Source organism: Tyto alba, unplaced genomic scaffold (genome assembly GCF_018691265.1).
Source record: "Tyto alba isolate M040663 unplaced genomic scaffold, T.alba_DEE_v4.0 Super-Scaffold_2, whole genome shotgun sequence".
In the NCBI taxonomy this organism is placed as follows: Eukaryota; Metazoa; Chordata; class Aves; order Strigiformes; family Tytonidae; genus Tyto; species Tyto alba.
Window position 1 is genome coordinate 77041715 of NW_024881282.1, and position 12701 is coordinate 77054415.

The window sequence follows — 12701 nt, forward strand, 5'->3', positions numbered from 1 at the left end:
TGACAGCAACACTCCAGGAACAGTTTTCCATTCACTTTATCTTTGCAAAATTCCAAAGATTAATAAAGTTGATGAATTGCTCACAAAATCTACTGGTTCATCTTTTTGATTCAAGAGACTATGCAAAAACTAGTGTTCTTTGGGTTCTTTCAGTTAGGAGAATCAGTCACAGAGCCTACTATATTTTAATTCGGTTTAGTTAATTCTGTTTAGTTATAAATGAGGTACAAGCTCTTTCTAGAAAAAAAAAAAAAAAAGGAGACATCAGCTGGTGGGAGGGTAGCTTCTCCCAGTTTGGTATCTTTTTCATTTAGTATTATATCAGCAGTTTTTGTTGGGCTTTACTGACGAATGATGTCTCTAAGCTTTCCTATGCTGTGCTTTTTCTTTCTCTTCCTTTTGTTGGTATGTTCTTGGGTTAGAAAGATAGTTATTAGTTCACTCAGATTTATACATGTATTTTTAAAACAGTACCAGCTAAAGGATTCTGCAACTTTTATCTTGCATTTCTTTGTAGTGGACACTGAGGGAGCTATTCATTCTATAAAATAGTGTACCCGTGAATGAAAAGTGCTTTACTATTTACCAGAGTCAGTGAGTAGGTACCTTGTTCAGAAGCTACCCCAATATTCCCTTTATGGTGATAAACATCATCGATTTATGTGCTAAATCAAAAACTGCAGAGGAATAAACTCCTTTGGGAGATTTCGCTGATTGGTCTAATCTTGCACTCTCTATCCTATAAAGATAAAAAGGACTGTGCACCCTATCTGATACCAGCACCAAGTCTTTAATTTGCACTGCTCTTTCTTGATAGAAATCGTCACTATTATGGTACATTTCCTTTTGCTGGTGTCCAAGCATTCTATTGCCACCATCCATCAGGAAGCAGAAAGAACCTTTCACTAATATTTTCCATGACTGTTTTGAAACTTGGAGTCTTTCTGAGATTAATGAACTTCTTACCCCTGACTGCCAAAAGTGGTTGAAGTGCTAATAAAGATGTTAACTGAAATCCTGGTTCTACTGGAATCACAGAGCAAATTTCCATTTTTAACAAAAACCAAACAGTATAGTGACAGTTACTTCTCGAGCAAATTTTGCTTCTGCTGATCTGATGCTGATTAAGGTGGATATGATAGCTGTAAGAGCTTTAAAGTCATGCAGTGATGCACATGTTCAGTGTTTGAATGTGCTTTAAGGGGGGAAAGGTACTTTTAATTTTTCTCTTTTTTCTCATCTGTGCTGCAGGAAATAAGAGAGAGTCACATAAAGGTTGGCTACAGAAATAAGAACCAGTATTTCATGTATTTCTTTGGTGGTATTCTGAATTCTAACAATGCCACTCTAGAAAATATAGCTTTTTCCAATTTCTTTGGTTAACAAGATGTTTTTTAATTCTGTCCTAACCAAGGTTAAATGGTAGATGTAAACAACTTTTTTTTTTTTTCAAATGTCGTTACATCTTTAAATGAAAAAATTCCTAGAAAAGCTAGCTTGGTAGACTATGATATAATATTTTTTTTTTTTTAATATGAGCACCAATTTATTTTCTGTTCACATACAGTATTGTGCTTTGTACTCTTATAAAGTATGGTCATCGGTATATTTTTGCATGGCAACCATAGCAATGGATAAAATGTAAAGCACTGGATAAGTCGTAAAAATCTTAACACAGCTGTTGAATGCAAACAACATTTTCAAACTTAAGCTGGTCCTGGCACACTCCACATTACATGCTTCAAAGGCTCCTGGCACAACAGAAAAGCTGTTTAAATATCTTGGCACAGACAGCAAAGACAGATGTTGCCTCCACCTCCACTCATAGGAATCTGACTGCTAATTAAATAAACCTTTTTTAACGTTGTTGGTATGGTCACTTGGGGAGTCAGCTAGGGATGATAATGTGTCTGTAAGCTAGAGTCTGGGGTTTTTTTGCAACAGCTTTCAGCAAGCAAGCAATAGTTTGCACAGTGAACGTTAAACCAGTCAGTTGTGATATGTAAGTTGATTGTTCCAACTGGTGGTAACTCCTGTAAAAAGCTGTAGCGGGGTGGGGTGAATTTACAGATACCTTTAAACAGCAGGAGTGGGAACAGAGCCAGCTAATGTGCTCCTTCTGTTGAGAGATTCTTTTTACCATTTGAGGTGACATTGTGAGGAAACAAGGCCAGGAAGCTGTTGCATGTGTTCATATTACCACAAAGCAGGTGATGTTTCTGTTCATTTCTGAAGAGCATCTTTGAAAGCGTTTATGATGTGTTATTTCTTCTGAGCTGTTATAAAGTCAAGTGCATATTTCATGCCACACAGAGGAAACACAGCTCCTTAGAGCTCCAAGGCTAGGAGAAGGAATACACTGTAATTGCAGCATTTATGTTTTGGCCTTTTCTCAAAAATCTCTGAGACTTGTGAGACTTAAAAAGAGAAGCATATTGCTGTCTTCTGTTCCAAACCTTTCTGCTTCCCCTTTTCTCACCCAAAATATGTCTTTGAGATCTGATATTCCAAAACAGGGTGATGTTGTACTAAAATTGTGAGTCTACTTGGCCTTGGCTTATGATATTTATGGCAGCACACTGTGTAGTGAGGAAGCCACAGCAGTGTTAACCAAACATACATTCGATAAAAATGTCCAGTGGCGGAGAATCATCTGTTACACAGATCAGGTTATTTTAAATGTTAAAAAGATAATTTCTGGTTTCCTTATTCAAAAAAACTGTATCCAAATACTTCTTAATGATTTGCATGAGAAAGAATCCTTATCTTTGCATTTAGCATCTAGAGGTTGAGCTGCAGAGGTAAGCAGAGGGCGTTTTATATTCTTTCAGAAGAAAGAAATAAGAATTTATGTTTCTCAAAGTGGATCCTACTTCTCCACAAAAATCATTGACTCCATGTAATTGCTTAAAAATAAGTGTACAAAACATACTTACTTTCTACTGTATAGTTCTAAATGTTGGCGTACTATTTCAGCAGAAGTGTAATATTATTTAGACTTGTAGTTTGTCTTGATTGTATGAACATAACTAGGTTATTTGGGATATTTTTTCCAGTTATTGATTATTTCCAAGTGGATTATTTTTTTACTGAGATCAGAAAAACTGATGAACAGAGACTTAAAAAATAATATTGATTCATATCCTGTTTTCATGATTTGTATGAGGGTTGGATTTGACACATCATCTTAAAACATTGTTTTCTGGTTTTGGTTGCCATTGAGGATGATGGCCAAATTCACTTCTGGCAGAAGTATTATAACTCCATAAAAGTTTTATTAAAGCTGTAAATGAAAGAGATCAGTTTACTAAGTGGAATGTTTGCATTTAGCAGGGCCCATGGCTGGTATTGCTCAGCCATTTTTCTTTGAAACTCATGTCAATGTCTTCAGGCCTATGCATACCATATTATTTTTCTCTTATGAAAAAAAGAACACAGAATACATTTATAAAAATACATTTCAAATATCTTTCTTCATAGGCCAGTATTTAGTTCTTATCCCATCTTTTTTCTCTATGAAATATTGAAGTCACATCCTTCCTGGTTTGATTTTTCTATGATTTGTATGTCATAGAAGCTAAGTAAATTTGGCACTTTTTTTTTTTTAAATTTTGGTTTAAGTTATAAACACAGTGTTCTAGGTATGGATTGAGAATGTTCTTAATTTTCTCTGAAAATAATCACAGAAATGCCAGTTTATTTTCCACCAAATTGTCAAACTACTTGTTTGCAATTCACTCTCTTGACTGCAGTGTTTCCTGAAAAACATTAAGGAAAGAGATATTTGCATAAAAAAGGGAAGAAAAAAAATTAACATCACTGCTTTCAGACCTTCCTTTTCATTTCTTCTGGATTTTTTTACTGATTTTTTTGTTTGTTTGTTTAAGCAATGCATAGAAGGCCAACACATTACAGTCTGCTTGGCTGATCACATTGAACAGATGGATTTGTGCCTTTATTTTTTTGGAAACAACCCATAGGAATTTTGTTAGCAAACCTGCTGTTAGTAATCTTCTTCACTAAAATTCACAATTTAAATATTAGCAAGATCAAAACCACAAGTGTTTTCGTATGATAATCAGTGTTACATAGATGTTTTCAGCAAATCGGAAGACATGTTTCGAATTAATAATCTTAAAGCAGAGACCAAGTGCGTTTGTATAAAAAATTGTATGCTTTAATTTGGGGTACTACTTCTATTCACATGCTTTGATAAAACTTCCATGTGATGTGAAAGGTCGTGTGTAATGCAAAAAACAGATAAGTTTACTTCTCCTCTTTCATGTTAAACATACAGGTTGTGTAAACTCTTGATTGGGTAATTACTTTTTTCTCTACCAAAATATGAATAGTTTCAAAAAGATGTCTAAGATTTCAGCCTTTCATATTATCTGGCAGCTGAAGTGTCATTGAATGGATGTCTTAAGAGCTATCATTGCTAGCAGTTACTCTCCTGGAATGTCACATAGTCCTCTTGTGTTGGTCATCTAAAGCTATCTGTGTTTTCTTATTGCTTCAGTTTTTACAGAAAATCAATAAAACAATTCATGAGAATTTTTTTGGTAGTCCCCATAAACATCTATGACAGTAGTACAGCTTTAAAAGTGTGACTTAATTTTATTACCAAGGAGAAACAAAAATAATGCTTGCAACAAGTAAATGGAGTTACACTTTGTAAAATTAGTACATGTCGATGGAGATTCAGCTACAACAGTTCCAGGCAGGTAATATTCATATTTGTGTAACAACATTACACTTCCTTTTTTTTTTTTTTTTTTTTTTAAAGACATTAGACAAGTCTTTTGTAGGTGATATTAGTCACATTTGCTTATTCTGTTAACATTTATGTGTTTTACAAAGTTTCCTTTAAACAGGATAAGAAAAGGACAGTTTCTCTTCTAATAACTTAGCAGGAAAAAGACATTTTCAAGTAGAAGCTGGTTAAATATAATCATATGCAATTACATACTTACTCTTCTAACCAATACTTCATAAGTTGTTTTTTTTTTGTTGTTTAGAAAATCCTTTTTTATCCCAAAATAAATATTCTATAGCTTCAAAACACATTCTCAAAGATTATACATCTTGCAATTAAAATTTTCCATTAGTCTTTAAATTGAAATAAAATAAACCAAATTATACTTCACACTGACATATCCTTCAAAGTATTTACTTCCTGAAAATATATATTAATATTTTAAAATTTAGCAATTGCCACTGTTGCTCATTTGCAAAACTTGTAACCATAACAGTTCTCATTATCATCTTAAAAAACAATAAAGGTCCTATCTGTAAAGTATTAGGTCAGGTGTATACTTTTTTGCTGTTGTTGTTGGTATGTCTCTTTTAATCAAAAAGGCTATGCCAGCAAAGACCACATTTTAACTGATAAAGAAATACAGTCTCAGCATAGTTTATCTGCATCTCAAGATCGGCATAAGCAATATAGCAAAGTAGCCTCTTGCTAAGATAAATGGCATCTCTGCTCAGAATGTTAGTCACTGTAATTATAGAGACATGTCCTTTCTAGGTTAGGCAATAGATACATGTAATCAAATTTGTGCTTGCTATGTACAACATGAGCTTTAATAGTACTATCTCTAATTTGCACTTCCTCAAGTATTTGAAAATTTGATTGTTTCATTTGTTACATTTTAGAAGAAAAAAGTATTTCACAAATTCTCTTTTCTGTTTATAAGTGCCAATGGGCTGTTGATGTTTCTGTGGCTACAAAAGGTGTACTCAGAAAATGGGGAGAACACATTCTTTTCATATCTTCCAGATAAATATTTACAATCTTTCATATAATTTTAAGGTCTAATGGTACCTAGAGTGAGAAGTACTTGAGTCTCTGTAAGAGTCATCTTGTAATATTTGTCTTACCTAAAAGATTCAGGAGGAAGCAAAATGGCACTGGAAACTCTTTTTGTATGTGTTTATAAGCATTATATGCAAAGAGATGGATTCTTCTTGACGTGTCTTCTTCCTACCTGTCCACCTGCCTATATCAATATGCAATAAGCTACATAACGGCTTCTTTCTCCCACAAATGACAAATAGAACCTTGAGCTTGAACAGAGGAACCAAAATGAGCAAGAAATGTTGTCTTTCATTACATGCTGCCTACATTATTTCCACTTGCTTTTATTCATTCATTCACCAACTTCTTTGAATAATCTTTGATAAAGGGGATAAGATTTGAGGAATCATCTTAATTTTCTAAGTTTTCTTCAAGGGTTTTTTTGTGTCTTTGGGCAAACCATGTGGCCCTCTGTTTCCTAGTCCTTTAAAAATAATAGTTTGTAGTATTTTTCCTAATTTATATTGATATTGCCATGGTATACTTTTGAAGTTTTGAAAGACAATACAAAATTCAGGCTATTTCAGAGAGGCTGTTTTACTTTTCATTCTAAGTATTGACAAATTTACATGTTATCAGTTATATCTCTGAGTTATTTTCAGGTTTAAATGTAAGTGTTCATTCAGACACAATTTGTGGAAGACCATTTAAAAGTTTAAAATCCTAAAATCTGGTACATCACAGTCATTAAAGCACCAAAAGCAATGTTTAGAATATTTACATAACGATACCAAGACTCAACCTGTGCTAAGTTTTAACAATAACTATTCAGAAACATAGATGCTGGTTTTAATATATTATATGGGTCAAACCATCTCTAAAAATTTATGTGGAAGTATGTTGTTTTGTCTAGAACTATTTGATGCCAAACATAACTGAATACTTGAATTCTGAGTATAATACTGAGTAAGTATGATTTTGAGTGCAATTCAATGCAAACTAGTTAAGAGAAAGGTGTAGAATTACTGCACAAAACTTTTGGGTCTGATCATGATTTTTACTGATTTAAAAGATTGCCTATATCCACTGGGAGTATCATCAGAAATACCATGCCATGTACCCCAGAAGATGCCATTGCGAACCCCTTTGTATTTCTTGTGGTAGTACTTGCCATTGAGGTTGGCGGACAAGCATGCATCAAACCACCAGCCAGAGCTGTAGTATGCTCCACAGTTTCCTGATGGATACCTATCATTGTCCTTGTCTGGAGTTGTAAAGAACTTTTGATCGTGGTTGTAATGTTTGCTGTAGTGAAGGGCATCTCCTGCTGTGCCGCTATAGCCATGAACACTTAGACGGTACTTTAAATATTCATTGGCCACATAGAAGTGTTCGTATTTCGCATACTCTCTGATACCATTAAAATCTTCAAGTTCAATTCTCAGTTGCATTTCCTGGCCCTTTGTCAGGAGGTGAATTTTGTCATTCCCCAGCCAAAACTCCCTGCTGAGGTTTCCAAAGCCATTTTTGTAGTCGTTCCAGGTTCTGTTAAAGTTAGTGCTACCATCCTGACGCCGTTGCAGCACTGTCCAGCCACCTCCATGTGTTTGCATGTCACAGTAAACTTCAAAGCTGTCATTTCTGGGGTCAGGGCTTATCCTGTAGATTCCATTACTCCTTCTGCCTGCTATGTAATGATCAGCACAGTCTCTTTGCATTATTTGTATAACTGGTGGAAAAACAGATAATGTTAGAATAAACATTTTCAATTAAAAAATAAACATTTTTTTTACCCAGACTGATGTGGCATACAGAACTTGGACTGGATAGACTTCTGCGTAGGAAATAGTTACAATTTCAGTTCTAGGGAGAAACAGGTTTTTTCCATCAAGTTTACTTTATAATAGATGCCACCTAGGATCTCTGCATCTGATAGTTGCCAAAAAAAAACATTTAAATGACTTTTTGTATCAAAACTGCATAATATGGAGGCATTTTGATTGTCTGCTTTCCCTTGTCTCCTTTTCTCTATCCTCTTTATCCTTTCATTACCTCCTGTAAATTCAGCCTGATTTCTTCAGTTGATACTTCTAATGCTTTGTGTTTATGTGCCTGCTGCTTTTTGTGTTTAAAGGTATGCCATCACTCCCTGCCTATAATTTAAATCTTCATCTGGCAGTATGTCAGAGAAAAAGCTTTGTCCATATGGGAATGACTAACCTGGCTATTGTTCAGTTGACATCATTTGATACAGAACATAACGTCTTAGAAATGTTTCATGTGTTAATGTTGACTGTACTTCAGATAGCAGGAAATAAAGTACAATTGTCTTATCTATTGTAGTAATACAATTACTAGAAAGACGAAGCTAGGAAAGTGTTGGTGCTTTCCTGTATATGTGGCACTGCTGGCTTTCGAGTAAGGAAAAGTTGTAGCATCTACCATTAACAGAGCTTTTTCCCACCGATGGGTGATGTATTCTATTCAAAAGAAAAATAACCCCTGGGTTTTCCTGCAGAGGGAAAATTTATTTTTGATCCACAATGTCATCCAGTAATGGCATTGTGTTCAACAGCATGATATTATAATTCCATGTTCTCAAGTAAGTGATACAGAGTGCTCTCAGAAGTTCTGAGTTAAGAGTCAAAACCATAATGTTCATTCCTATTGCAGATTAGAATTTATGTGCATGTTTGTTTGCAGGCTTGAATTGCATATTTTTCCTAGAAAAAAATTAAACAATTACACAAATTCATGAAAAGGAGGAGTGTTTTCAGACTCAGGACTACTTGTTTGGGTGTACAGAAACTGGACATCTATGAAAGCTTATTCTAAATCCACAATAGATTCTCATTTACTTCACTGAACTTTGTGTAAGATCTTTGGTGGACTAAGCTTCAGAGCAGAAATTGACAGAGAATATACATTTCAGCTAAAATGCTTTTATAATTTAATTCAACTCCTATTTAAATAAAGGTTTGCTCTTACTTTCAGTGGAAGCAAGAATAGCTCCTGTATAGGAAGAAGTTGTAGCTATGATCCTTGCTAGTTTTTATAATGTATATACTGCTGATAGAAACACTTCTAGCATCAGTTACTGAAAAATATAAGGCATGATCATATGCTATGTACAGTACTCAACATTTCAGTAAGCGTGAGATGTCCAAAATTAATCTGTTATGAAGTGTTGTACTTGAATTTGATTCATTGCCCACTATAAACATACCAAATACCACTCATTCTTTTTGTGAATGCTTTATATCTGAATTAAAGTGATTGATTTATACTGATTTATATCTGATTTAAGCAGATTGTTGATATAGTAAAAGCATTACCTTTATTATTATTCATTTGTTCTTTTCACACTTTCAAGAATTCCAGCTGAACATACACTGTACCATCTGCAGATCCTTCAATTTTTAATATGGGTAGACAGAAGAACAGTTTTATTTTTAAATTGAATGCTAAGCAACAGAGGCTTAAAAATTGTAATGCAGCCTGATCTTTCTCTGCTTTATCTCTAGAGAACCCTATCTTCATATGTATGATATCTAAGTTAAAATTGTAAATGCAGCCTGATCTTTCTCTGCTTTATCTCTAAAGAACCCTATCTTCATATGTATGATATCTAAGTGGTAGAATACACTGACAATCTAGTGAATATTTCTTGATTTTAAATATTCTTATGTGTGATATAAAAACTGTAAGACTTTTAAAACACCCTCAATCTTCTCTTAATAACAGTCAACATTAGAAAGAAATTATTAGTTATATTTATTAATTTTAATTAGGACAATTAAAAAGTAATACAAAAAAGTGTTTGTCTGAAAACACCAGTTTCCTATTTTATATTGGCTAGATATTGGCTTCATGCTAAGGATTTAGTATTAAAATGATGGTACGTACACTACCCTCCTGAGAAGTACTGTTAATAAGCTTTTTTAGCCAAGCCTTTCAGATATTTGCTACGACCGTAGAAATATTCTTTTATGATCCATATGTTTAAAAATTTTACTAGATTCACTTCATGTTTAATAATGACTTTCAGACTATTGCAGAATAGTTGCAGTTTCACGCTACAAAAAAAAAAAAAAAAAAAACAAACAAACCCATAAAGTTTTCTAAGGCACAAATAGAGAAAATTTACCCCTTGTCATCTAAGGGGAAAATGTATGTAGTTCACTGATGTTTAATATCCTTAATGAAGAGTAGTAGGGTGTAAAATAAAAAGTTAATTTTTCATTTTACTAAATTGAATTGCAAAGAAAAAAGTCCTTTGAATATTCATGTTTTAAATCCCATAATAAAGTCCAATTGTAGGAGGAACTGAACACCTGCAGCTCTCAGTAAGCCTCTAGTGGCAGCTGAAATGTTTCACAGGAGTATAAATAAACACTAAAAGAGCAAATACTTAACTTGTGAAGTTAATAGCACAACTGTTTAGTTAAATTACACTTTAAATTGTTTACCTATTATTTGTAAAATGCACAGAAAGCTTAGATGGATAGTAAGAATTAACAGGCTACATACCAGGTCTTGGTTGCATTGCTGGACATTTAGAAGAACATTTGTTATCAAGACTGTTCACAACAAATGTCAAATTAGCAACTTTGCTGTCAACATAATGTTCTACATTGTTCATATTTATGAGGCTCATCTTCTCTAAACGACCCTGCAGCGTCTGAATCTGGCTCTTTGCATTTTTTAAGCTGGTTGCCATTCTGTTAACTTTGCTTTGCAGTTCCTTTACTCTGTTATCTTGGATTTTGCTGTTTTCTGATGGATTTTCTGCATTAGGTAGCAGGAATTCATTACTACTGTCTCTTTCCTGGTTGTCATCTGCCTGCAGCTTGCAGTCTTGGCAGCATTTCTTCAGCTTGTTTACTGCTTCTTTAAGGGTCTGTACTTCTTTTAGAGTCTTCTCAAGCAGTCTGAATTCTTTGGGTAACTGGATGGTCATCGGAGGCAGATTTATCTGATACGGACAATCCTCTCCTCCATCACATTTCCGATTAGTTTTGAGCTTTATAGAACAAGTGTCAGTAACTTTTCCTCCTTTAGCATCCTCTTCATCTTCTAAAACAACTGCAAAGACATTTGTTAAAGTGAGGACAGCTGTCTTCAGCAAGACTAAGTAAACAAGCAGTTTCATCTTCACAGAGAAACTAGCAATATGAGGAAGTATGCACAAGTGGAACAACTTTATAAGGGCAGCTTGAAGCCTGTGAGTTATCAGACTGCCTACACTGTTCTCAGAAATGGGTGGGAGTGTTTGCATCACGAGTGATTAATAGCAGAGCAAAGTAGGTAGTGCCTGCAAGAGTAGCATGCTTCAGTGAGTATTCCTGACTCAGAACTAGCATATGTAAGCAAAATGATGAAATGCATGTGTGCTGATCACTTATGCAATTTAATTTCATTCCTTGTTCTACAGGGGTTTTCTTTCTGGGGAAAAAATCACTTAGCTCTGTGTTATGACAGTCTTCTAACATCTGTTTCTTAACATCTGAGTGTTCTAAAACTGCTTTTCAAAACTGGACTGTAGTTTTACCACAGCAGGTGGAAAATGTAAAAAACAGCCCTTTCTCAGTTTGAGGTTTATCACAGCAATAGCTTCACTGACACTCAGTCCCCTTATTCCTAAAACTATATAGGTTTATAAATAGAAGTATTCATGAAAATTATTTAAATCCCAAAGCATGTCGAAACACACATACAGTTTTAGTTCCAAACATTTTTCAGGATAGAGTCACAAACTAAGGAGGATGAGCAGCACTTTCTTCTTCATATTTTGCTGAGCACTGCTTAGAATAGTTACATAGAATATTCATTATTTGTATGGCACATCACAGTTAAAATTCTCTGTTATCTGATTCTGAATACTTCTTATTGAACCTTTCTAAGTGAAGGTAAGGAAACTTAAGGGACCCCCCCTGCTTTGATGCATGGGATCCTAGCTGTTAGATTGATTGTCAAGAAAACCCAAAGCAAATCCTGGTGTTCTGAGTAATGTCCTAAATTCTAAATCTGAAGCAAGGCAGAGAGCTAGGGAAGGAGCTCCCGTGGGCCTATCAGTTTGGGGTATTCTTTTTTGTATTCCTGATTTTCAGTTCCTGCTTTTCTTTTTATTGTGTCTTGTATCACCTTTAAGAGTTAATCTTATACTTTGCATGACTAATCACACCAAATGCAATACTTCAGCTCTAGGTGACAATTGTCATGTACTTCCTCATTTTTATCCTGCAGCCACCTTTGCCATTCTCATGTGGTGCCTATGAAATTTTAATGACCAGTGTTGTTTTCCTTCTGCCCCAAATCAACGCTACATGGACATGTCTTTGTGTGTTCATAGCTCAGCCAAGAACCAAATAACTTGCATGAGTAAAGGGTTTTTACACCAGTTCTTGTTTAATTAGTCCAATCTGAACAATTTATTTCCCTAAACCCTATTTGAAATTACTCATAATACAGATTAAACATTAAACAGACATTAGTCACACACATACTCCGTTAAGGTCATGATCTCTGGAATGTTACTAGCTTTTATAGAGAACACAGGCTTATATTGATAGTACAGGAGGGAGGCTTGATAAAAAAAACCCCTACTTATCTAACCTGCTACAACAATTCTTCCATAGCACAATGGTCTGGGCACTTTCTTGAGAAATGGGTTTTGAATCTACCTTTCCCATATTTTAAATGAACATCCCAGAACCTGCCATGGTGCTTTTGGTTATGTGGCAAAACTGTGTATCTCTCCCTTTCAGATCATGATAGTTCTTCAGCAATGAGGTGAAAGACCCATCCCAAACTGTAACTTGGGTGTAAGATATTGACATCGATAATAAATCTTAAAATTTTAAATTTTATTAATAGGATCCTAAATTTTTTTATCAGTCTA

At 34.5% G+C, this 12701-nt stretch overlaps 2 protein-coding genes across 2 annotated transcripts in view; one reads left to right on the forward strand and one right to left on the reverse strand.

Moving 5' to 3' along the window:
• Positions 1-12701, forward strand: part of CCDC146 (coiled-coil domain containing 146) — a 77663-nt gene that overhangs the window by 13827 nt on the left and 51135 nt on the right. The gene's annotated exons all lie outside the window — the stretch shown is intronic.
• Positions 4598-11028, reverse strand: FGL2 (fibrinogen like 2). The gene is made up of 2 exons (XM_009970939.3): positions 10331-11028; positions 4598-7529 (listed from the first exon to the last, which is right to left on the reverse strand). Exons 1-2 carry the CDS (start codon positions 10950-10952, stop codon positions 6823-6825), a joined length of 1329 nt encoding a protein of 442 aa, XP_009969241.1. The 5' UTR covers positions 10953-11028; the 3' UTR covers positions 4598-6822.